At 36.0% G+C, this 27,639-nt stretch overlaps 1 protein-coding gene across 4 annotated transcripts in view; it reads left to right on the top strand.

Moving 5' to 3' along the window:
• Positions 1–23,875, top strand: part of CACNA2D1 (calcium voltage-gated channel auxiliary subunit alpha2delta 1) — a 495,461-nt gene extending 471,586 nt beyond the window's left edge. For all 4 annotated transcript variants that reach the window (XM_042916580.1, XM_042916568.1, XM_042916577.1 and 1 more), the window contains 4 exons: positions 184–313; positions 2,274–2,383; positions 3,428–3,510; positions 21,414–23,875. In XM_042916580.1, coding sequence (XP_042772514.1) covers positions 184–313; positions 2,274–2,383; positions 3,428–3,510; positions 21,414–21,530 — 440 coding nt within the window. In that variant the 3' untranslated portion in view covers positions 21,531–23,875. The remainder of the gene's footprint in view (positions 1–183; positions 314–2,273; positions 2,384–3,427; positions 3,511–21,413) is intronic.
• The last annotated feature ends 3,764 nt before the right edge of the window (positions 23,876–27,639 follow it).

Here is a 27,639-nt window from a genome sequence, read left to right as displayed (position 1 = left end):
TCTTATCTGTTGGATTCATTGCTTCTCTTGACATTTAATGGGCGCCTATGACGGACTGCCACTACGTCAGACAACAATAAATAAGCCAAGCAGGGGGCCTGCCCTTAATACATCTCCACGGAAATGAAGGCTCTTGGCACTGACTGTAGCGTCCCCTCCTGGTGATCTTTGTTTTTTCCACAGTTGAGATGGAAGACGATGACTTTACAGCCTCTCTGTCAAAGCAGAGCTGCATTACTGAACAGACCCAGTATTTCTTCGATAATGATAGTAAATCATTCAGTGGTGTGTTAGACTGTGGAAACTGTTCCAGGTAATTTGTTTCTTCCTTTTAGGGATAGTCTGATTTCACTAAGAAATTGTATTCGCTTTTATAATCATTATAGCAAATAACAGAGACTGTTATTAGAGTGTGAGAGAGACATGAGTAACTATTTACAGTTGGAAATAGATCTTTAGTTTTGCTGAATGTTTTTTTTTTTTTTAATTTACATTCTTTAGGATTGATCCTAACTGGTAAGTGGTAATCCTTTTGACTATAATAGGGTGAATGAAATTCTACCTACTTTTAGGCAGCACAAAGAGAAATGTGATTATATTTTAATGTCTTTTTGTCTAAAAAGAGAACCCCTTTAAAAGTTTTTCTAAAGTTGTAGAACAATATGAACTGTAGTAAGATTAGAATTAATCGTCATTTTGAGTAAGTCTAAGCTAAATACAGGATTTCATTTTACATTTACTTACTAAATAGGGTTTATACAAAGATAGTCTAGGGAGGGACATGTTTTACTTCTACTCTTCACTGAAATTTAGAATTGCATGTATTTTTGAATTGAAACTAAAAGAACTAGGAGAAGATATCACTTCCTAAAATCAAAGCTAAGGTGAGTCACTAGCAGACATAAACATGTTTAGCCATTTTTGGAAGAGATTGAGAATTTAATTTGGCTAGAAGGGATAGAAGAAAAAGCCAAGGTAGGCCTTTTCAGAGTCATGAGAGAGAGTGATAATCCATGTCATAGGATCCCTGAGAATGGGGGGGAGAGGCACAGATTTAGGACACTTTGTTTTTAGTGAAGGAGGGCAGGTTATTCTCGAAGAAATGTTAATCTAGGAAAGAGGAAATGTGAGGAGGTGAGGATATCTGAGCATGTGAAAGGGCTGGAAGAGTTGCTAAGAGATCCAGACGTTTCTAACAGAGAACTGTTTTCTGGAAGGAGTTAAATGAAACTAGTGTGAATTTTTAACAGACCTGGTCCGTATGACTTTATGATTTACTTTAGCAAACCTCTGTGTCATAGCAAGACAGTCTATCCACTTTAGCAAACAGTTTCGTAATCCTTTGGCCTTTGATTAATAGATGTCATTGATGGCAATCTGTGCTTTAAAAATTGACTACAAATCTTTACAATTTAAAGTAATCAGGATATTAAGTTGAATCATGGTTGCTTTTGATTGGCTTTATCCTTGTGCCCCAAGTTCAATGGAGAAAAAGAAAATAATCATTTTCTTTTTAAAATACATCATCATAAAGAAATTAATCTTCAGTGACAGATTAACATTTTTATCGTGGTTGCTAATGGTGGCAGAAGCAGTTTAAGACATGCAAAAAATACTGCATGGAATTTCAATCCCTTATTCTGTCTGTATCTGTGTTATCCAGTTCAGTACTTACCAGCCACTGGTGGCTGTTTCAATTATAACTAATAATACACATTAGTGCCTCAGCCACATTAGTCACGTTTCAAATACTCGATAGCCTAGTGTGGCTATTTACCATATTGGAGAAAGCAGAAAACATTTCCATCTTCACAGTAGTTTGGTGAACAGCACTAGTCTAGATTTACTTTGCCATTGGCTTGGGCAAGATGCTTAGTGTGGGCTCCAAAGCTTTTAATGTGTAAAATAAGGTAATTTTGTTTATTTTCAGTAATAAATACCACAGTTCCTTAAGCATGTCAAATAAAACATTTATTCTACGGGTTTCAACAACTCAGTAGTGCTTATTTTGCATTGAAAAACAAAGGTGACACCTAAAACATGTGTTGCAATTTTCTAGTATTGAGAGAGGTAATACACTGTGCATGCTAATAAGTAAAACATGGTGATGTTTTCCTTCTAAAGTATTCTCATTTTGTTTTACTGTTTATGTGGGTGATGCTTTGCGTTTCAACATGTCATATTATATGTAAGAACCTTTGAAAGATTTTAATTTTTGCCCAAAAGAAAAAAATGCTCATTTTCTGTGATTTTTATAACTATTTCTTTTGCAGAATCTTTCATGTAGAAAAACTTATGAACACCAACTTAATATTCATTATGGTTGAGAGCAAAGGGACTTGTCCCTGTGACACACGACTGCTCATACAAGCAGAGCAGACTTGTATCCTTTGACATCAGAAATGCTTGGAATCAAACGCCGTCTTAAAGTAATGCTTCTTTAACCTCGTCACACTGATAATGCTCGTAAAGAGAATAACATCACACAGCATGCCGTGATTACCTCACACAGGCAGAATGAACCTCTCATGCAAAATGTGGTTCGAATGTGTAGACTAATGATGCCACCCAGGCACAAAGAGAATGTGAACAGTTTCTTGCTCATATAATGAGGCTTTGTGGAGTAGGCAGTGCAGGTTTGCAGGTAGATCTGGAAATTTCGGCTTGCATGCAGGCAGGGGCAGCTGGCTTGGGAATTTATGGCCATTAGGGAGTAGTGCTGGGTTTTTGCTAGCTGGGACTTGTGTGGCTGGAGAGCTGTCAACATTCCATAGTCAAAAAATGGAGTTGAATATGGTGTGCATCTACGCTGAAATATTATTCAGCCTTAAAAAAGAAGGAAGTCCTGTCGTTTGCTGTATCTGCAGTGGCCATTAACACCAAACTGCTTATGCTTATAAATATGCTAAATGACAGCCCAGTGACTGTTAAAGCATTGTAGACCAGACCACCTGTCCTTTTTTCATTTATTCATGTTGTTTCGGGGGGGGGGGGGGGGGGGGCGGCGGGAATAGTCCCAGCTGTGTTTGAAATTGGGGTTTATTGTTACCAATGAGTTTATATTTCTGTCTTGCTACATAGGAGCACCCTTGTGCTCCCTTGTGCGGGTTCACATGTATGGCTCCGTCTTATTTGCTCATTTCAACCACTTCTATCTTTACAGGTAACTGTTGAGTAATTGCATCTGCCAAGGGCCACACCGTGTAGAGTAAAAATAAAAACCACAGTGATCTCTTCATATAGCCACTAGTGTGACAAAAGAATTTATGTGGCAGTTTACTTCCTTAAATCCCTAAGTACTTGAACTAGTCGTGTGGGACTAGACTAATGGCATAGGTGTCTGTTCCTTGCTTTGGGAAATATATATATTTTTTTTAATTGTGTGGAAAGAACAAGTAATTTCGTATTCCTTAACAAGTTTCTTTAGCTGATGGTCCAGATCCTTGTGATATGGTTAAGCAACCCAGATACCGAAAAGGACCCGATGTCTGCTTTGATAACAATGTCTTGGTAAGACCAAAGGTTTATTGTATTAAAATATTCTAACTCAGTAGTCATTGTCTTCAGGAACTTAAGGAAACAAATTACATTTTTAACTCAAACATGATGTCTTAATCATAGTGTTTCTCATTAACATGATGTACTTGCTGGTAGATAGATTTTTCATTTCAATACTGTTCATGGTTAGTGTAAGCTCAACAGTTGCTTCTTCTATCTGTCCTTCCAACAGAAACTGTACTTTCAAACACAATTCCCATCAATTTACTAACAATCCTAGGTCACCAATCTGATGATTTGAAACATTTTCTCATCAATAGTAATTACAGTAAATGTTATTTATGATGTGATTTGCCTCCCTTCATTGATACTCCAATCTTTAAGATGCAAAATTTATTTTTACGTGTTTCTTTAGTCTTTATTTGGTATGTTTAAAAATTTGTGAAATAGCTAGTTTCCTGATATTTTGTAATTCTCCTTTTTTTAACATGGCTCCTGACTCTGTCATAGATTTGTATTATTTCTCTTAATTGCATTTTTACCTTGCGTGTATTAGACCAGGTCAGTTACAGAGGGCTAAGTTCATAAAATTTTGCAAAACATCTTATGTCATGTAAAAATGATTGCTGCTTTCCTCCAAGAAACAATCTTCTGACATACTATGCATGTATGTAATCAGCTTTATGTTTTTAAAATCATTTTAATTAAGAAACTTGATTCTCAAATGTAAAGGGCACACCACAATTCTGCCTAATGTGAAAAACGAATTTTAAATACAACATTTCTCAATTCTGCCTCTTCAAGGTGTGCCTTTGCATTAAGTGGCTTGCATACTCCAATGAGCATACAAACTGAGAGCATAATCATCTTAGGAATTGTTTACTCCCAAAAAATGTCAGATCACCTATTAATGTACATTTATAGAGGTTGTAATTTATTTAGAATAGACTTGTCTACTATGTACTTATTTACTCAAATACACAGAAAAGGAATTTTCATAAATATTATCCAGTTAGCTATGATTAGAAGAGGAACAAAAAATAAGTAAAATCAGTAATGAGGAATAAGACTTAAAAAGCAAGAGGTGTTAGCCAGGAAACCCCCGTTATCTCTGCAAGGACTACTGATCATTCCTCTTTGATGGAGAAAGTGATTCCAAGTGGCAGCTAGTTGTTTTTCTCCATTTTATCCGGTTAGACTTCAACACAAATCCAGATATGAGGACTTTTTTTTCAGGAGTTTGACCCTGTCAAATCATTCCCTTAAGAATGAATGTGGGCCCAAGGATAGTGGTGCTCATTAGGGGAAACTTCACTCATCAACCACTCTTCACCAAAGCCTGAGATTAAATTCACTCAAATCAACTTCAAAGATCACATAAAAACCCTATTACCTAAAATGTTTTCAACCTAGGAGACTCTATGTTTTCATCAAGGCACGAGAAAGATTGGACTGAGACAAATTTTCAGTAATTCAAGTTCCTGTGAATTATACATCCTACTGTGTGTGAAAGTACAGCTCTTGCTCAGTAGCTTAACTTGCTAATAATGTCTTGTGTTCCTTTAGCAGTGAAATGTTTTGGTAATGCTTATTTGCAATGGTCATTGTGACCCTGCTCTGGATGGAGGCTCACATAAACTGCTAACTGCCAGCAAACTGCATGAAATCTCATCTTGTATGTCTTCTTTTCTGTGTTTTCTTTCCTTTTCCTGTACTTGCTACTTTGCCCGTTATTAATAGGATCAACTTATGTGCACAACGAGTCGTGCCTGTACCATGATGTCAGCTCCTATCTCCATTTTACTGCAAGTTTTCATGTGGTGTGGATGGTCAGTCACTTTCTCTAATTTTTCTTTTTGTGTGTGTTTGGCTTGAAATTTTAATAAATAATCCATGTCCCTAAATTCATTATAATAAATGTCCTGAAAGCAGGTTTTTAAAATTCCAGTACTATTGTTTTGTAAATAGCTGAATTCAAATATGGCTTAAGTTTCTAATCCCAAACCCGGCATATCCTTTTCCTATGTTTATTTAAAAATCAGTATTTTCTTATAAGGTTTTGTATAAAGATTAAATCATTACGGGAAAAATTCTATGTTTCTTGATGTCTAGCTTTTTACTAAAGAAAAATACCCTGAGGACGATTATTAGAGCTGGTCATCTCAATTTTCAAAAGATGCTGACATTAAATTAATGAGCCATTTCAATTTTATCAGACATTATTTTCTAAGTCAATAATTCTATGCTTTCCTTTCTTTTTAAAACAAATATGACTTAATCAACTTTTTATATTTTTTACTACCAAAATATTGATGCTATTAAAATATTTTAGTACAAGTGCTTCCAATTTCTAAGTTCATTTTACTTAGAATGACTTACAGTATCTAGGCTAAAATTATCACTTGTTAACCTGTGACCAATTTCTGAATTATATTATTAGTATGACTGCATAGATGTTGTAGGCCCCAAGCTTGTGTTCATGGTTTCACTTACAGCTTTGCAGTTTCTTCTCTGATGCTCTGGGATCCTCATGGTTAGTGTTACTAGAGCAACTTTGATGGTGTTCTTTCTTCACTGCTCTCCAGGTATTCGTTGATTAGGAAACCACTAGATGGAGATATGGCCATTACTGTGAGTGCTGTGTGCTCATCAGAGGGGGAGAAAAGTGGAATATCAGAGGGAGTCTCAGAAAGCTAGTTTTTTTCCTGGGCTAATAACATAACAGTCTTCATGGCACAGGATTCCAAGTGAAAGAAACCAAAATGAAATGATCCCTCTGCATGAACCTGTGTTTTCAATTGATAGAGAGGTAGCTTTCTGAAGTAATGTTTTGTGATTATACGATTTACATATGAAAAGTGTAGTGAAATCATAGGTTCCATGTTGTCTTTTTTATACCTGTCTCTATTTGTGATAATAGAAATGAAAGTAAAACATAAGGGTAAAAAATTATCACATTATATTCTCTAGGTGAGGAATAGTATAAATATTTACTCTATTTTCACCTTTGATTCAGAAGTTTACTTCTCAGTCATAGAATTTTTAGGTAAGATTTACAGGCTACAAAACTATAGGTCAGCTCCCTTGGGAGGTAAAAGATTTTTACCTTTACCTTAAAAATCTATAGGTAAGAATGAATTTACTTTTTTTTCTTCTAAGACTCTCCCCTCAAAAATATGATTGAATTTTTCTTTGATATTTGTCTTTCTCACCATAACTATAACTTTACCAAGAAAATAAATAGCATTGTAGATTCAGCTGGATGGGATCAGTACATCTTAATGAAATAATTTTTGAAAGATGAAAAGAACACACCAGGGATTTCCTAATATTATTGTGTCCTTGAGGAATATATAATGAATAGTCCTGAGAAGATGATGTAGAGGGCATATACTTTACATTAATAAGACTTAAGTATTTAGAAACACAGTTATCAGTACTGAACAGTGAATCTCGTCTATGCAATGTGAGTGTTGATATGATAATATCAAAAGAAGTATCATTTTCTCTGAAACAATACAGAGTTGAAGAAATAATACAAATATTACCAAAAAATACTGAGGATAATTGGCCGTGGTTCCTCACACTGAAGACCAATAGAGGTCAAAGTCTAAGCTTCAATGCTAGTCTAGCTACCCAGGAATGTGTGGTGGCTTAGTTTCTGCTCACAGCAAAGCCGGGATGCTGGTGTCATCTCTGACATCTTCTAATGGATGGTATCTAAGCATTTATAGAATGTCTAAAGATAGGACTCTTGTATCCTGTACAATCCAAAAAGAGTATCAATTATAGACCACGAGGACTTCATTAAAACCCAAGGGTCCAAGTGAGACCTTTTGACAAGAGCTTTGCAATTTAAGTGGTAAAGAACAAAAGAAAAATAAAGCCACGGTTTATCAAAGCAAGCCAGCCAATAATATGTATCATCGATAAAGTTCATTATTTTATGCAAACTGCAAACCTAATTTATGAAAGCAGATTACTGGGTACGTGAAAAATGAATGTGTAGGTATGTATATGTAGACAATACACACATGCATTTGTGTAGTTGAACACATATACTACCTACTTCATGAGTTAGTGTGGTTACTGTGTTATGGTGCAGTGTAGGAGAACAAACTGTTAGAGAACCTATTCCTATTAAAAGTGTTACACTGTGTAGTTCCATCTACCTAAATAATTTTAAAAATACATTTTCTTTGAAGCCGCTGTAGGTGACTTAACTACAGAGCAATTTAAATTAAAAAGTCAGCCATTATTTGGTGCGTGTCTTCACCAGCGATTTGCCTTTTGAACATAATGACTATAATTCAGAAAATATTGAGCTCTTACTATGTGCCATTAGTCACCGTGGTGATTCTGGTTGGGGAAAGAAAGGGCAAGTTACATGCTTCACAAGAGAAAATTGAAAATATTTTAGCCACTAGCATGCATGGTCTTAGAGAGCCTTGGGGCAAAGTCATATGCATATAAGTACAATTTAGGTGTTGTTTCTTTTAATGAGTAATGAAAAAGGAATTCTCTGCTGATATGTTTATTAGGAGTCTTTTGAGAGAAGTCTCTAGAAGAAAATTGAAAAAATTACCAAATTTTAAAAAAAAGTACATATAGCATTAGCACTGTATCATTTTTCTACCTGAGTGTGTTAAACTGAAACAAAGTACCCATCTTTAAAAATCAGACTGATTTACTTGCTTATAATGGTAGTGGGATTTTTGGTCTATCTTTAAGGTGGAGAAAATGCTAATGTTTCTCCCACATCTGTGCATTTGTGATTTAGAATGTATCTCTTATTTCATAGAATAATTTCAAGTCTTGGTGTATGTAGTTGTCCATGCAAAACACATGAGAAAAGATGACAGGAAACTGAAGAGGCAGATTTTTTTGTGTGAAATCAACTTGCAGACTTGAGGGACTCCAAATAACTTATCTCACCTACCCCCTCCCTGACTGCAACAGGCATCATCACATACAGGAAACGCAACTGAACAAATAAATTTTAAAAACACTAGAAATATAAACATAAAAACAATGGATCAGAAGTAGAGATATTTTTTTTTTCTTTTCGTAACACATTTGTTTTATGTTAACCAGAATTTCTTTGACAAAACATATCCTTACTACATGACTGGGTCTTGTTTGTATACTGATTTTCCATTCCATCACATTAACACATAATTAGCAGCTGGCCAAGAGCCAAGCCTTTACATTACTATTTTATGTTTCCAGTGTTTCTAACTAGGCTGTACCTGTGCTGCTTTATTGACTACCTACTATTCATTTATCAAGTAGTACCATACAACCTGTGTATTAGACCATTCTTCTGGGTGTGAGATATTGGAGATATATTTATACTAAAAAATACTGTTTTAATCTGGAGTTCAAATGTAAGTGAGCATCCTGTTTCTTTATGTGGTTACCCAACCTAAAGGGAAAACTATTAGAACCAAGAGAAGACTAAGTGTGAAGTCCCTGGGACAGTACACACCTTGACCTGTTGCAGAGACAGTGTTATTGGAGCCGAGTGAGTTGTAGGGGTGGGGAGAGGAATACTAGAAGACAGAGAAGCCGCCAAGCTCTGGACTACATAAGGCTTTGTAGGCCGTGCTAAGCCATTTGGGTTTTGTTCTGAGAGGGATAAAATTTTTGACCTATGCTTTTAAGGAGACTGTTTTTGGGTTAAAAAAATTTGTGAAAAAGCAAGAGTAGAAGCCATGAGACACGAGAGGCAGCTTTTGAAGGAGTCTAGGCCAGAAGCGATGGTGACTAAGACATGAGATAGTGGTAAGTTTGGAGATCTATTTGGAAGCTAAAGTTAAGAGGATGTGCTGGTGGATTACATTTGAAAACGAGGGGCGGGGAGGGATCACAGATGACTTGTCTTTGCCCTGATCCACTTCTCCTAGAAGTATCGTTCAGAAAAAATAGTGTCTTTGGGCAAATTTGGGGCCTTTCTGAGGCATCAGAGAGGAGGGGCGGCAGAGCTCAATCCCTGCAGAGGTCACAAGAGAATTCAGGTCTGAAGATACAAAATGTGAGTTTTTGCAGTTCTGGTCCAAGATGGTGACATGGGAGTGCCAAACTCACTCTATATCACAGACCCGCTAAACCTGTAACTATAAACAAAGCACTTTCCTCTGGAAAAAAAAAAATGGAGAAACGAGGTGAATGACCCATATGTATTGAGTGAATGAGAAAACAACCACATTGAAACAGGTAGGAAGTGCTAAGACACACTATCCCCATAATCCCTACCTCTGGCATAGCAGCGTGTAATCAGAAGGGAATTTTTAACTCTTAGCTCTTCCTTGAGGAATGAAGGGTTTGGTCTGAATACCAAGTAGTGGAATTTTAAGACTTCCATGCAAAGTACAGTGTCCCCAATAACTATCTCTGAAAGTCTAATAGGGGGACAAGACCATAGCAAAGAAACAATTGTCAACAGGCTCCCGAGGACTCACTGTAGCTTTCCTTCCAAGGCTTAGAGAAGATGGACCAAACATCAATGCCCTATGCCCAGTCTTTCTCTGATTTAGCACACATTTAGAGGCTGACTGCAGGCCTCCTTAGAGACAGAGGAAGGCAGTGGGCCATGCCTCCACTTTGACCCTGTGACATACTCCAAGTCACTGGTCTGTCTCCGAAGGAGCTTGTGGATCCATTTGGCATTTGGCTTTTAAGACTGCTGCCCAAAAAACACCTCCCTTTATCACTTGGCCATGGTGGCCAGTAGAGCTGATCTTCTTGGGTATTGGGGGACAGTGGCAAATACACAGTTCTCAACTGTAAATTCCCCCAGGGTTCGGCACAGTGAAGGCCAACTAAAATGTTCTTCTCTTAGTCATACCCTAAAAGGGGTGGGTCTATTTACATACCTCAAAAACTATTGCCTCAGGGTTCTGCCTCCAATCAGCCTGCATCCAGGTGCTGAATGAGATCATCCCCAATGGGACACAGACAGTTAAAGCACACCCCCCACTTAGTGGGAGCCACTTCAAGCCTGTGAATCGTGGTGTGTTTTTTCAAATGCACAGAAACCAACACAGAGTCCAGGAAAACGAAGATACAGAAAACAGAAAACTTTTAAAAACAACAAGATAAAACTCCACCAACAGCCCTAAAGGAGTTCAAAATAATGGTCATAAAGATGCTCACCAAAGTCAGAAGGAAAATGCAAAAGCTAAATAAGAACTTCAATAAAGAGAAAATATTAAAAAGTACAAAAAAGTCAAAGAACTGAATGTAATAAATCACAGTAATAACATAAGAGATAAAAATGACATAAATAGATTTAAAAAAGACCCTTTGACAAAATACATCATTTCATGATAAAAACCTTGGTCAGATGGGGTATAGAGGAACATACTTCAACCTAATAAAGGCCATATATGACGAACACACAGCTAACATTATACTCAGTGGAAGAAAATGTGGAGCTGTAACTCTCAGATCAGAGATGAGCACTGCTCTCATTCAACATAGTGTGGAAGCCCTAGCTCGAATTTTAGGTGAGACAAAGAAATAACAGGGGTCCAAATAGGGAAGGAAGAAGTAAAGCTGCCAGTATTGACAGAAAAGATGGTTCTGTATACAGAAAAACCCAAAGACTCCCTCAAAAGACTGTTGGCAGCAATCCATAATTTCAGTAAAGTTGCAGGATACAAAATCAACATACAAGTATCAGTTGCATTTCTATACACTAATAATAAAACATCTGAAAAAGAAATAAACTATCCCATTCACAACAGCATCCAAACCAAAGTATTTAGGAGTAACTTCCAGGAAGTGAAAGAGCTGCACAGTGAAAACTACAAGACTTTGCTGAAAAAAGAACACAAGCATAAATAGATATTAATATTGTAAAATGTCCGTACCACCCAAAGACAGCTATGGATTCAATGTAGCCCCCATCAAAATGCCAACAGCATTCACAGCAATAGAAAAAAATAATTCTAAAATTCATATGGACCCACAAAAGATTCAAAATACCATAATAGTCCTGAGGAAAAAGAAAAAAGCTGCAGGTATCAGATTTCTGGATTTTAGATTATACTATAAACCTATAGTAATCAAAACAGTATAGTACTGGCACAAAAATAGACACATAGGCTAGTGGAATAGAAGAGAGCCCAGAAGGAAACCCTTACATGTATATGGTCAACTAATATTCAGCACAAAAGCCAAGAACACCCCATTGGGAAAGGATAGTCACCAACAAATGGTCTGGGAAAAGTGAACACATGCAGGGCAATGAAAATGGACCCCTATCTTATACCACTCACAAAAATTAACTCAGAAAAGATCAAAGACTTTAATATAAGACCTGATACTAAAAACATCCTAGAAGACAAAGTAGTAAAGAAGTTCCTTGACATTGGTCCTGTCAATGATTTTTGGATACAATACCAAAAGCACAAAAAAACCAAAGCAGAAATCAACAAATGGGACTATGGCAACTTTGAATGCTTCTCCACAAAGAACCAAATGAAAAGGCAACCTACAGAATGGGGGAAAAAATGCAAGCCATTTATAGGAAAAGGAGTTAATATCCAGAATATTTGAAGAACTCATTAAAGTTTAAAAAAAAAAACAATTAAAAAATGGGCAGGAAAACTAAATAGACGTGTTTTCAAAGATGACATCAAAATGGCCAACAGCTACATGAAAAGATGTTCAACATTACTAGTCATTAGGGAAAACAAATCAAAACCTCACACTTCAGCTTTAAGGACACACACCTTAGAGTATGTGAAAGTAAATGGATACAAAAATATATTCCATGCAAATGGAAATCAAAAGAAAGCTGGGGTAGCTATACCTGGACACAAAAGACCTCAAGACAAAAACTGTACTAAGAGACATAATCATTATATATTGATAAAGGGTTCAGTCAAAAGTGGATATAACATTTAGAAATATTTATGCACCTGATATAAAGGGGCTTAAAGATAGTATGGCAAATATTAACAGACCTAACAGGAGAAGTAGGCAGCAATATAGTAATAGTAATAATACTAAACAGGAGACTTCAGTCGCCCACTTTCATCAATGGATAGATCATCCAGACAGAAAATGAATAAGCAAACACTGGAATTAAATAACCCATTAGATCACATGGATTTAAGTGACACTTACAGAACATTCTATCCAAAAGCAGCATTCTACACTTTGTTCTGAAATGAACATGGAACATCTTCCAGGATAGAACATATGTTAAATCACCAAAAAAGCCTTAATAAATTTGAGAAGATTAAAATCCTAGCAAACATCTTCTCTGGCCACAGTTGTATCAAACTAGATCTCAACAATATAAAGAAAACTGTACAATTCACAAATATGTGGAGATTAAACAATACACCACTCAACAGTCATGGGTCAAAGAAGAAATCCTAAGGGAAATTACACACACACACACACACACACACACACGAGACAAATGAAGATGGAAATACACTGAACCAAAACTATTGGCAAGCAGCAAAGCAGTTCTAAGAGGAAAGTTTATAGTGATAAACACCTATATTAAGAATAGACAAACATCTTAAATAAATTTACACCTCAAGGATTAATAGCAAATGAAGCCTAATGCTAGGAGGTAGGAAATAACAAAAATCATGGCAGAAATAAGTGAAATAGAAACCAAAAAGACAATACAATACATTGCAATTAAGAACTGTTTTTTTTTTTTTTTGAAAAGAAAAAACTTTAGTTAGACTTACCAAGGAAAAGAGGATTAAAATAAAACTAGGAATGAAAAAAAGACATTAAAATTGTTATCACAAAATATAGAAGATGATAAGAAACTACTATATAAACAATACATGGCAAAAATTGGGAACTCTAGAAGAAATTGATAAATTCTTAAAAAATATGGAGCCTATCAAGAGTGATTCATGAAGAAATAGAAAATCTGAACATATCCATTACTAGTAAGCAGATCGAATCAGCTATCAAAAACCTCCCAACAATCAGAAGCCAAAGACCAGATGGCTTCACTGGTGAGTTAAATGAAACATTCAAAGAAGAATTAATACCAATCCCTCTCAAACTCTTCCAAAAATATAGCAAGAGGGAACACTTTCAAGCTCATTTGACAAAGCCAGCCTTACCATAATACCAAAGCCAGACAAGAACACTGCAAGAATAAAGTTACAGGCTAGTATCTTTGAAGAACCTAGATGCAAAAATCCTCAAGAAAATGTTAGCAAGCTGAATCCAACAACACTAAACCATATACCATGATTAAGTGGGATGCAAGGACAGTTTCACATTCACAAATGAACCAGTGTGAACCACATTAATAAAGTGAAGGGGAAAAGAAAATCGTATGATCTCAATAAATGCAGACAAAGCACTTGCAAAATTTAACATCCGCCGTGATTAAAAACCCTTAACAAAGTTGGTATATAAGATCTGTACTTCAACAAAATAAAGGCTCACAGCTATCATCCACAATGGTAAAATTAGAAGAAGCTAACAGCCAAGTACCAGAAACTAACAGCTTCTCCTCTAATGCCATGAATAAGACAAGGATGCCCATTCTTGCCACTTTCTGTAACGTAGTACTGTAAGTTCTAGGCAGAGCAAATACGCAAGAAAAATAATAGGCATCCAAACTGCAAAAGAAAAAATTATCTCTATTTGCAGATGGTATGATATTGTAAAGAGAAAACCCTAAGAAATCCACTTATTCAAATAAATTTAGTAAAATTGCAAGATTAAAAAAATGTAAAAAATGTCTATTTTATACACTAACAGAAGTTGTTAAAATAATTTCATTTATAATTTTGCCAAAAAATCAAATACTTAGTAAATTTAACCAAGGGGGTAAACACTAAAAACTATAACATAAAAGAACTTGAAAAATAAAGGGAAAGATACTAGTTCTCATGAATTAGAATATTGTTAAAATGGGGTCGCCTGGGTGGCTCAGTCAGTTGGGCATCTGACTTTGGCTCAGGTCATGATCTCACTGTTGGTGGGTTCAAGCCCCACGTTAGGCTCTGTGCTGACAGCTCAGAGCCTGGAGCCTGCTTCAGTTTCTGTGACTCCCTCTCTCTGCCCCTCTCCCACTCATGCTCTGTTTCTGTCTCAAAAATAAATAAATATTTTAAAAAAGAATATTGTTAAAATATGCATACCATACAAAGCAATCTACAGATTCATTGCAATTCCTATCAGAATTTCAATGACATTTTTCACTGAAATACAACAAATGATTCTAACATATGTATGAAACCACAAAACTGTAACAGGCAAAGCAACCTTGAGAAAGAAGAACAAAGCTGGAGACATCACACTTCTTGATATGAAACTATATTATACAAATACATTAATCAAAACAGCATGGTACTGGCACACACAGACACACAGATCAATGTAACAAAACAGCCCAGGAGTAAACCCACGTATGTATGTTCCATTAACTTACGACAAAGGAGCCAAGAATGGGAAAGAACAGTCTCTTCATTACATAGTGCTGATGGGGCACCAGGGTAGCTCAGTAGGTTGAGCATCTGACTCCTGATTTCAGCTCAGGTCATTATCCCAGGGTCATGGGAGCCAGCCCTGCATTGGGCATGAAGTCTGCTTTAGATTCTCTCTCGTTCCCCCTCTGCAGTTCTCCCCTGTTCGCACTCCCTCTCTCTAAAAATTAAAAAAAAAAAAAAAAAAAGTACTGGGAAAACTGAAAGCCCACACACAAAAGAATAAAAATGGACCACTATCTTACACTGTAAACAAAAGTCAACTGAAAATGGATTAACTACTTGAATGTAAGACCTGAAACCATAAAACTCCCAGAAGAAAACCTAGGAAGCAATCTTGTTGACATCGGTTTTGACAACTATTTCTTTTCTTTTTTTTTTTTTAAATTTGATCCCAACAGCAAAGGCAAGAAAAGCAAAAATCAACATGGGACTACATCAAAATTAAAAGTTTCTGCACAGCAAAGGAAACCAATAAACTTGAAAGGCGATACACAAAATGGGAGGAACTGTTTGCAAATTATGTATCTGATAAGCGACCAGTATCCCAAATATATAAAGAAATCAAGTCAGATAATATCAAAGAAATCTGATTAAAGAGTTGACAGAGAATCTGAGTAGAATTTTTCCCAAATTCCTATGAATGGGAAACAGGTCCAAGCACACCTTATTTTACTGTGCTTTGCTTTTATTGCACTTTACAGATACTGCATTTTTTTTTTTTTTTTAACAAATTGAAGGTTTGTGGCAACCCTGCCTCAAGCAAATGTATTTGTGCCATTTTTCCAACAGCATTTGCTCACTGGTGTCTTTGTGTCACATACGGTTTTCACAGTGTTTTTGATAGTACCATTCTAATTGTTTGGGGGCACCACAAACCACACCCATTTAAGACAACATACTTAAGAAATGTTATTTGTGTTCAGAAAGCTCTACCGACCAGCCATTTCCCCAGCTCCTTTTCTCTCCTTGGGCTTTGCTATTTCCTGAGACAAAATGATCTTGAAAGGAGGCCACTTAGTAACCCTACACTGGTCACTAAGTGTTCAAGTGAAAGGAAGAGTCACATGTCTCTTACCTTAAAAGGTAGCGAGGAAGCTATGTCAAAGGCCAAAGGCTGAATGCTAGGCCTCTTGTGCAAAACATTTGGTCAAGTCGTGGATGTAAAGGAAAAGTTCTTAAAGGAAATTTAAAAGTGCTATTTCAGTGAACACACAAATGGTTAAAAAAAAAAAAGGCAAAGATTTAGGGGTCTGCATAGGAGATCAATCTAACCACAACATTACCTAAGCTGAAGCCAAATCCACATCAAGGCCCTGATTTTCTTCCTTTCTGTGAAAGCTGGGAGAGAGGAGGAAGCAGCCAAAGAAAAGTTTGAAGCTAGCAGAGGTTAGTTCATGAGATTGAAGTGAAGAAGCCAGCTCCATAACATAACAGTATAAGGTAAAACAGCAAGCTATCCAGAAGATCTAAGTAGGTAATTAATGAAAATGGCTACAGTAAGTGAGAGATTTTCAATGTTGAAGAAATAGCCTTCTATTGAAACAAGATGCCATCTAAATCCTTCATAGCTACAGACTAGAAGTCAACACCTATCTTCAAACGATAGACTGTATCTCTTGTTAGGGGCTAATGAGCTGGTGGCTTGAAGTTGAAGTCACTGCTCATTGACCCTTCTGAAAATCCTAGGGTTCTTAAGAATTAGGCTTGATTTACTTTGCCTGTGTTCTCTGTCAATGGACAACAAAGCTTGGATGACAACACATCTGTTTACAACATGGTTTACTGAATATTTGAAGTCCACTGTTGAGACCTATTACTGCGGGGAAAAAAATCCTTTCAAAATGTGACTACTTACTGAGAATGCACCTGGTCACCCAAGAGCTATGACAGAGATGTATAGTGAGATACATGTTGTGTTCATGCCTGCTAACACATCATTCTGCAGCCCATGGATCAAGGAGTAATTTCCACTTGTCCAAGTCTTGTTATTTAGGAAATACACATTTTGTAAGCCTATAGCTGTCACAGATACTCCTCTAATGGATCTGGGCAAACTTTATTGAAAACTTTCTGGAAAGGATTCACCATTCTAGATGTTATGAAGAACATTCACAATTCAAGGGAGAAGCCAAAATATCAACATGAACAAGTTTAGAAGAAGTTGATTTGAACCCTCATAGATGACTTTGAGTGGTTCAAGAATGCCGTAGAGGAAGTAAGTGCAGATGGGGTAGAAACAACAAGAAAACTAGAATTACAAGTGGAGGCTGAAGATGTAATTGGATTGCTGCAATCTCATGATAAAACTTGAATGGATGGAGAAGATGTGGCATATATATACATATACACACACACACATATATATGCATACACACACAATGGAATACCACTTGGAGAACAAAAAGAATGAAATCTTGCCATTTGCAATAACGTGGATGGAATTAGAGCATCTTATGATTAGTGAAATAAGTCAGAGAAACACGGCTATCATATGATTTCACTCAGGTGGAATTTAAGAAACACAACAGATGAACATAGGGGAAGGGGAGAAAAATACGATAAAGACAGGGAGGCAAACCATAAGAGACTCTTAAATACAGAGAAGAAACTGAGTGTTGCTGGATAGAGGCGGGGGTTGGGGGAATGTGCTAAATGGGTGATGGGCATTAATGAGGGCACTTGTTGGGATGAGCACTGTGTGTTACAAGGAAGTGATGAATCACTGTGTTCTATACCTGAAACCACGACAACACTGTATGGTAAATAACTTGAATTTAAAGAAATTTTTTTAAAAACTTGAATGAATGAAGGTTTAATTCTTATGGATGAACCAAAGTAGTTTCTGGAAATAGAATGTTGTACTCGTGGTGAAGATTCTGTGGCTATTTTTGAAATGACAACAGAGGAGTCGGAATGCTACGTAAACTTAGTTGATCATGCATCAACAGGATTTGAGAGGATTGACTTTAATTTTGAAAGAAGTTCTATTGTGGGCACAATACTACCAAACAGCATCCCAGACTGTAGGGAAATTGTTCTTGAAAGGAAGCATCCATCAATGCAGCAAACTTTTTGTTGTCTTATTTTAAGAAATTGCAATAGCTATTCAGCAACTACCACCCTCATCAGTCAGCAGCCATCATCAATCGTGGCAAGACCCTTGACCGGGACAGTGGCGGGGGGGGGGGGGGGGGGGGGGGCGGAATTATGACTCCCTGAAAGCTCAGATGATGATTAGCATTTTTTAGCACCAAAGTATTTTTTAAATTAAGGTATGTACTTTTTTAGACACAGGGCTATTGTACACTTAAGAGACTACACTATAGTATAAACATAACTTTTATATGCACTGGGAAACCAAAAAAATCATTTGAGTAGCTTTATTGAGATATTCACTTTATTCGATATCTACAATTGGAACTGAACCTGCAGTATATCCATCTTATGTCTATACGTGAAAGAGGCTCAGCATCACTTAGGAGATACGTGCAAATCTAAACTTCAATGAGGTATCACCTCACACATGCTAGAATGGCTATTATCAAAAAGACAAGAGATCACCATTATGGCAAGGATGTGGAAAATGGGAATCCTGTGTGAGGGACCACTATGAAAACTGGTATGGAGGTTCCTCAAAAAATTAGAAATACAACTGTATGAATCAGCAACTCTAAGTATTCACTTAGAGTTGAAGAAAACGAAAACACTAATTAGAAAAGACATAGGGACCCCTGGGTGGCTCAGTCGGTTAAGCATCCAACTTCAGCTCAAGTCATGATCTCACAGTTCCTGGGTTTAGACCCACATTGGGCTCTGTGCTGACAGCTTGGAGCCTGCTTCAGATCTGTGTCTCTCTCACTCTCTGCCCCTCCCCCACTTGCACTCTCTCTCAAAAGCAAACATTAAAATTTTTTTTCCAGAAAAAGTCATAAGCCCTCCTATGTTGACTGAGACATTTTTTCAATAGCCAAGATATAGAAACAACCTAAGTGTCCGTCAACAGATGAATGGATATAGAAGTGTTATATAGATAGATATATAGGACAGCCAGCCGTTTGTGACAACATGGTTGGACCTTGAGGGCATTATGCTACATGAAACAAGCTAGATAAAGACAAATATTGCATGACATTACTTATATATGGATTCTATTTTTAAAAAATCAAATCATAGGGGCACCTGGGTGGCTCAGTCAGTTGAGCATCTTGACTTCGGCTCAGGTCATGATCGCATGGTTTATGAGTTTGAACCCCGTGTCGGGCTCGGGGCTGACAGCTTGGAGCCTGGAGCCTGCTTCGGATTCTGTGTGTCTCTCTCTCTGCCCCTCCCGTGCTCATGCTCTCTCTTGCTCTCTCTCTCTCTCTCAACAATAAATAAATGTTAAAAATTTTTTTTAATCAAATTCATAGAAACAAAGAGTAGAAAAGTAACTGCCAGTACCTAAGGGGAGATAGGGAGAGTTTGGTAAAAGGGTACAAACTTTCAGCTATACTATGAATACACTCTGAGGATCTAATAAAATGTGATGACTTACAGTTGATAACGCCGTGAAATTAAATATTGTCACCAAAGGGGGAAAATGATAAATATGTGGATAATGGAAATGTTATTTAATGGGGGAAGGGGTTATCTTTTCACAATGTCTAGGTATATCAGATCACCTAAATGTACACTTGAAATATCTTACAATTTTATTTGTCCATTTAAACTGAAACTCATACTTTAAAGAAAAAAATGAAAACACAAAAAAGCAAAAATCATTTCCTATTAAAAAGGATAAAAGTAGAAGTTATTAACAGATGTGTGGAATTTAAAGCTATAGGACCAGATTACATTACCTAGGAAGAAAGTGTAAATAAAAAGAACCCCTGGAAAAGTCTGTCACGTAGAGAGCATGAAGAGAGGCATGTTGAGCCAAAGAGAGCAAGATGAACCCCCAACAAGTTTGGGAGAAACCAAAAGCGTTAGGCAAATATACATGAGAAAATACTGCAAGGGGAGAATATTCTACATTGCCAAATGCTCCTGACAAGTCAAGTACAATGAGGGCCAAGAATTGATCATTATTTTATGTTTTGCCTTATATTTAGTTGATTATGAAAAATAAATTTTTCGTAATGGATTTTGTTTCTTTTAGACATCTCTTTAACAAACAGAAAAAGCATTCTGCCTGAAAATGCAACTCAAAGAAATTTTATTTATTGGGTGGCAAGTACTGTATTAAACCTTAGTGAGGAAAACAAGCCAAACCAGCTCAGAGTCTCTGTGAAATTATTCTGAACATTTTACTCAGTTCTTTACTCACGTAGCCTATTCTTTTGATTATTGGAAGATGCACCTTGGCATAGTGAAGGCTGTAAGAAAAAAATCATATCTAATTACTTTCCTAAACATCTTTTTTTTTAATTTATTTATTTTGAGAGGAGAAAGAATGCAGGCATGCGGGGGATGGCAGAAAGAATGGGACAAAGAGAATCCCAAGCAAGCTCCATGCTGTGGAGGTGGGTCTCGATCCCACCAACCATGAGATCATGACCTGAGTTGAAATCAAGAGTCAGATGCTTAACTGACTGAACCATCCAGGCACCCCTCTCCTAATCATCTTTTATGAAATTCAATAATTAAAGGGAATTAAGGATGTAGAAAAAGTTACAGAATACAGAACCTAGGAATAAAAAATAAAGGATAATTTTTCCAATAGTAGGGAACTTAATGACTTCATGAGCCATCACTAGACCATGGGGCATGCAAATGTCAATTGCTGGTATTTCATGGTTCTGGAAACTAGACAAGCATCTCTTGCTAGCTTAGCTCTTTATTTTGAATATGTTCTTAGAGTGTCCTTTCAGGTGTGGTTCAAATACATTATTATTTTTAATTTTGGTGAAGGTCCCGATGCTACATGTGCAGTATGGTATGTTCACCTTTGAAATTGGATATAAGGGATATGGAAAATAGAGAAGTGTGTTTCTTAAATTGATTTTACCTGTCCCAAACTTTGCCTTATTGAGCCTCATTGCTAAAATCATAATTCTTGGGAATTATAAAATCTGCTAGTAAATTTTATTTTTACTTATGTTCATGAATATATAAGAAGAATATCTGGTACTATGGAAGTTTTTGTTTTGTTTTTTGTCCTTTTTTTTGCAACTAGTTTATTACTCTCAACAGCGTTTTTTGTTAATGTGTTTTCTTTCTTAATCATCAGAATCTACAACTCAAAATGTAAGGCATTCTTGAAACAGTACTAGAGAATTGCTTTGTTCAGAACGTTGAACTATAAACTTTAGGGTAATGTAATTTATTTGGATTCAAACTAAAGCACTTTTGTAAGGTGAGTTCAGAAGTGGACTATACGTGGGTGCTCCAAAAGATTCATACTGAGTATTTCCTCAGGATTTTTCTTTTTCCTTTTCTTTCCAACAGGAGGATTATACTGACTGTGGTGGTGTTTCTGGATTGAATCCCTCCCTGTGGTCCATCATTGGCGTCCAGTTTGTACTACTTTGGCTTTTATCTGGCAGCAGACACTGCCAGTTGTGACCTTCTAAAACTAAATCTGCATAATTAAACTCCAGACCCTGCCAAAACATGAGCCCTTGGTCGCATTAAAATAGGGTCAACTGTGGAATCAGCAGAACACTAGCTGGGCCCATACCATGGCATAAATGTAAGGCGCAGACTCATATGACACCCACTGGCTGCATGTCAGGGTATCAGATCCTTGAACTTGTGTGAATGCTGCATCATCTATGTATAACATCAAAGCAAAATTCTATACATGCTCTATTGGAAGATTTGAGAGTTTGTCGTTGCATTGTTGGTGATTACATGTAAAAGGGCTCCCCATACTGTTTATGAATCATACAAATTGTCTTGACCTTGACATGGAATTTTGACCTGCTGCAATTCTCGTTCTTTTACCAAGAAAATCTGTAGAGGAAAAAATGGAGTTATTTTTGCCTTCACGTATTCTTCTGTTAAAAATTATTTCCTGCTTTGAGTAATGGTTATTGAAAAAAACAAAACAAAACAGAGAGATTGGTGTAATCTGTTGAAATAGAAATAATGGCTAATTTTCTACAAAAAAAAATTTGCCATAAATAAAATGCCTTATGAAGAATGGCTTCTCTGCCAAAAATGTAACACAAATGATGACCAATTAAGTTTAGCTGAGAGAATGAATTGGTGTTTGAAAACAATAACTAAGAAACTATTAAACTAAAGGTGCTTGAAGGTGCAATTTGAATATGTTACCTATCTCCTCATAAATGTAAGCCCTTAATAAATGCTTCGATGTAATGTTTCTTTTGTTCACAGTAAAGTTATGTAGTGCTAGCCAGATATTTCAAAAAGCTCTAAGAGAAACTTGTTGGGGGGAGGGGAAAACGTTTTTTCTCGTGATAAATGAACTTTGGTTACCAAGGGTATTTTGCATGATGCTGCTGCTATTTTAACTTTCGGTTTTTGTTTTTCTCTTACTGTAGAGTATAGTCCTTTGAAAAGTTAACTGAGTGACATTATTGTTATGTAAGACTCTGAACCTTGCAGTGGAATGCACTTAAGTCATCTTTACAAATGTCGTTCAATTACTCTGAATATACTGTGCAATGTCAATGCCGAATGATTGGGTTAGGGAAATGGTGAAATGGGAATTAATGGATTTTATACAGACTCGTGCTTTTGCCTGAAAACCTATGTACAGATATTTTAAGTACATAAATCAGATTTGACACATTTATTTTTTGAAGAGTACATATATGTTCTCAATGAAGATTCATACTAGGTTTCCTCTTTGTTCGTTTGAATAGTAGCGCATAAAATCCAAACATTTCTGCTGCTGCTGCTTTTGTCCCTCCATTTTAAGCGGTATGATCACTTGACCAAAATTTCCATGCAGTTTGCTGAGGGTTTTATAACAATCTGAACAAATAGGAAACCTTGAATCTGTATACACATGAATACTTGATTGTGAATAATCAAAATTGTTTTTATACAGCCTCATTGGTGAAAATGATTAGTATAGTAAATCAAATATTTCATTATAGAGTAATATGGTAGATTATTATTTATGCTTTTCAAAATAATTTTCAAGAGTCAACAGTGTTTGAAGAAAGGGTAAAACCAATGAATGTGTAATTCTAGTTAAAGTGAGCAATTCTGCCGAAGGCTAGAAGTGTGCAGATATTTTTTATGGCAAAATGCATTTGTTCTTATTTTGAACATGCCAAATTCTGGTGTGTGTATATGCTGGAAATTTTCTTATACGTCATTTTTAAGTCAAGATCTTATTAACATTATCCAGCATGCTTTAATATGCTCTGCATATCAAAGACATAACCACGTCTTTAGCATAGCTTAAAAGACATTTGTTTTGTTTTTAGCTCTGCATACATTTGTCATTCCCTCTCACCACCAGTATACCCTAGGTACCATTTGTGTATATTTCCTTATTTAAACTATTTTTTATTTATAAATGGGGGGGGGACGGGAATGGAATCACTTTGCCAGCTATTGTTCTAGGAGTTGACATCAGTTACCATTTCTATCTCATTGTTGTGATTTTGTAGTCTCATTTGTAACTGGTATTGACATTTTAGAAAACACCAAAGTGATTTAAAAAAATACGGAACTTCTCACTCTAGTAACACTATGTTTAAATCATGTTGTTTGTTAATTAAATATTTAAAACTTCTTGTTAACTTTTGCTAGACTATTTTAGGTCATGAAAGTGTTGGGAAGGGGATATCAAAATATCAAATTATGTTAGTTCGTGTGTATATATGATGCACATTAAAACAACTGAATTGCTTCCAGCATACAACAAACTACCTTAAAATTATCCTTCAAATCTATTAAATATGTTTTCATGGCTAATGTCACTGAAATAGTATGTTTTCATCAACTGCATTATTGTTGCCTCCATCACAGTTAACCTTGGCATCTCTTGGCAGGGTCCTATTGATTCCATTTGCCATCAAAATATATTTACGTGCACGAGTCTTGCTATGATCCTTTTTTTTTTTTCTGTTATAAAACAAACCTATATTATGAGACCCACATACATGGTGATAAATTGGGTAAGAACGTGCTTTCTGACTAAAAATTGTTCTCATGCCTAATACTGGCCTTCATACGTTTAGCATTTTTTCAAAGACAGTAACACTCATTCCATCACACTGTTATATTTAATTTAGGATTTTTCTGTGAGTTCTAATTGTCATCCAGAACTTAAATAGCCTGTTATAAATACTGGTTTTCAAAGACTAACCAATATAAGAGATCAAGAAAAAAAGCTTTTAGACTCTTAGGTTTATTTAATTTTGGCTCTACTCATCCAGTTTCATGTAGTTTGCCATTAAAACAAAATCAAAGTAAGTCTTACGTTGGTGTTGAGTAACAGGAATGATTTTTGCATTAATGATTTCTTTATATTTTCTTCATTTGAACAACCAGCATTACTGCCAAACACCAATCGTGGTCCATATTTGTAACAGGTTTTTAACATGACATAGTTAGCAAGTTTGATTGAAGAGATTTTTAGGTCCTGGGCCTATAAGATTTTAGTATGATCTTTTTTCATGTTTCTAATGCTTGAGGCGTTACTGCTTAACTTGGAAAAAAAACAAAACAGTGTTGCTGCCATTTGTAAGTTTTCCTATAATATTCCTTTTATTAACTTTAAAACTGGCCTTACTGGGTTCAAATAGGCAGTATCCCTTTTAAGTGACCTTTGCAACCCAAGTGTTACTTGCTTATTTGATGCTCTCTTCTATTTTACATCTCATTTTAACCTTTCTCTCCACCAAAGCTTAAATTCTATGTCTTAATTTAAAACTCTAAACTATTCCATTGATCGTTAGCTGACACTAAGAAATCTAGAGGTAGACAGCTTGACCTTGTGAAACAAAACGGACATTGTGACTTTTTTAAGTGTAGAATAGAATGAGTTCACGTGCCCACAGCTGAAAATATCTCATCGTTATCTAGAACTTGGTTGTTTTCCCATTAGCCGAATGTTAATATTGCTAATATTCCGTGTACCTTTCTGTAAACAGCAAATCAATACAACATAAGTATCTAGTGTTGAATAAATTCCAGAATTTCAAAGACTCAGATAACGCTTACCAATAGTTTCATCTACCTTACTTCTAGTTCACATAGTTAACTCAAAGAAATTCCACGGAGACTAATGGGATACTGTCTTGTATAGATGCCGGTTGAGTTTACCGCGTGGCCTGACAAAGCTGTCTTTTTTGTTGTGCTGTATGATTGTTGGATCGTGCGTTTAGGATACTTTTATTGAAATGCTCAGTGTGCATCCATGCGAAAGGCCAATTGGCTCTGTGAACAAAAGATCTTTTCTCCCCTTTATTATGTTCTCTTGACACTTTTGTGGAAATTAACTAGCCTGATAAAACACATTTTGTAAAAATTTGTATAATACTGTTATAAAAATATTTATAATCCCAGAAAATGTTGTGTTAAATCTTGTGCAAAAACAGTATATTCAGAATAAAAGTTTATCATTTAAAGTCACCACAGTTTGGATTAATTATATAACATCCAGCTGAAAGAGACACAGGTCTTTGTCCTAAATGTATTTTCATCAAGCCTTCCTGTGGGGAGCATGCAAGATAATGAAAATAAAACTTGGATCAGCAACGTGCTTTTCCTATTACAAACCTCAACTCACAAACAAATGTGCTTGCAAGTCCTTTACCTAGCCGTGACCCTTTTCCTATCGCTTTTGCCATCATCAAGGCCTGTGGGAAGGTAATAGTTCAGACTTTGGGCTTCAATTGTTAAAAAAAAAAAAAGTTTCCTTGGGGGGGAAAGCCATTTGAAAGAAACAAAGTTAGAATATCTGAGATGTGCCTATGTTTTATGCATATGACTTTTAAATATTTCTCCTAGCAAACAGCAGCTGAAATAGTGAAGGCTAGTGTAAAGAATTGAAAAGAACAAACATACCCGTACACTTCTTTCACATTTATACCAGTTTACCACGTCCCCTCATATGCTCACCTCATAAATTAATGAGCCCAACACTGTGTGGAATCTAGTGTAAACTAAGCCTGCTTTTCTTTCTGGGGACTCTCTTAAGAGAGAAAACTTAGTATGCATGGGAGGAATGCCGTATGTTGAGCACCAATGATGGTCATTACTGGAAAACCTGACCTCTAGTTTCTGATCAAGGCATTTTAACAGGAAAAAGCCTACATGAAAGTGTAAGGTGGATAACATTTGTTTTTTGAACATCTGGCTTTATTTTGTACCAATTTATCTCCTCAATCAATCCTCTTACTCCCCAGAGACACCCTCATTTCCTCTATCAATCATCTCGAACCCCTCTCCACCTCTTCTCTTGGGACCTTGCTTCATCAATCCTCCTTTCTCTAGCATATTCAGTCTCCCCTTTCTGCAGGCTTCCTTCTTTCTGCTGGCAAACACATTCAGAACGCCTCTATTTAAAACAGACACAAAAATTAAACATCCACTATTACCCCTTACCCCCGATTACTTCCCAGAGTTGTAAACCTAGGATTAAAATATCCCTTTGCACATCCACAGACACATACTGACAGTCTCTTCTGGAAGGTAACTCAACTGACCCTCAGTCGTCAACCTGGCCTCAGAATTTTAGATCTGAAAGGCTCATCTCTGACCTTTAGTTTGGGGCTACCACTGGAAAAATTTAGGTACCAGTACGAGGTCCCAACAAATTCAAGGTATTGGGTATTTCTTAATGCTGAAAGTGTTTATATCTTAAAGTACAGTTATTCATGGAGCATGTATGTCATTTTCTATAAACTAGAATAAATCAACAGTGCTGTCTCTTTAATGTATTTTTTAAATGGACTGTACTTTTTCAGATAAATATATTCAAGAAGGAAATTTATTATTACTGCCATAACTGGAAAACTACTATAATTTGCCAAAATTAGTAGTTAAGGCCACAAGTTCATATCTATTATAATGAAAAGAAATCCATAAAATCACTCAGCACATACCACTGTCAAATGTGCTAGATTTAACATAGAACTTCTTCCACACATTTATTACAGTGATAGACTAGGCAGTTTTTGAATTTCTGCCACTAAGGTTTTAAAGTGTAAACCTAGACTCAAACAGCAGATTATAAATTATACTTAATACATTAAAAAACATTTTTACAAAAAGCATGCTCTTAAAATTTCTAAGTTTGAGATTTTTTTAGGTTCATAGATTTTTTTCAAAATGCTTTACCATAATTATCATAGATTTTGAGTATCTCAGGATCCTAATATATCTTTAAATGTTTATCTAACATTTTCAGTGATATAAGAACAATGTATGTACCTAGAACTGAGTAAGATTGCCAATTTCTTATACCGGGAAGGATTGCCTTTTTCCAGGTAGTCTCTCTAATTGCTTAGTTTAAGAAAAAAGGAACTTGTATGAAATTATGAATAGTTGATGATAACTATTGTAAAAAGCAAAATGGTTAACCAACTAATAATCACTTGTCATTTCTTGTGCTCCGTTCCCTTTATTATTTTTTTTTTTTTATTTTTTTTTTAAGTTTATTTATTTTGGGAGATAGTGTGCATACGCACATGCATAGAGGAGGCAGGAGGGGAAGAGAGAGAGTGAGAGAAAATCCCAAGGA

Source organism: Panthera leo, chromosome A2, assembly GCF_018350215.1.
Source record: "Panthera leo isolate Ple1 chromosome A2, P.leo_Ple1_pat1.1, whole genome shotgun sequence".
Classification (NCBI taxonomy): domain Eukaryota; kingdom Metazoa; phylum Chordata; class Mammalia; order Carnivora; family Felidae; genus Panthera; species Panthera leo.
The sequence above is the reverse complement of the archived record's forward strand: the minus strand, read 5'-3'. Positions and strand labels throughout refer to the sequence as shown.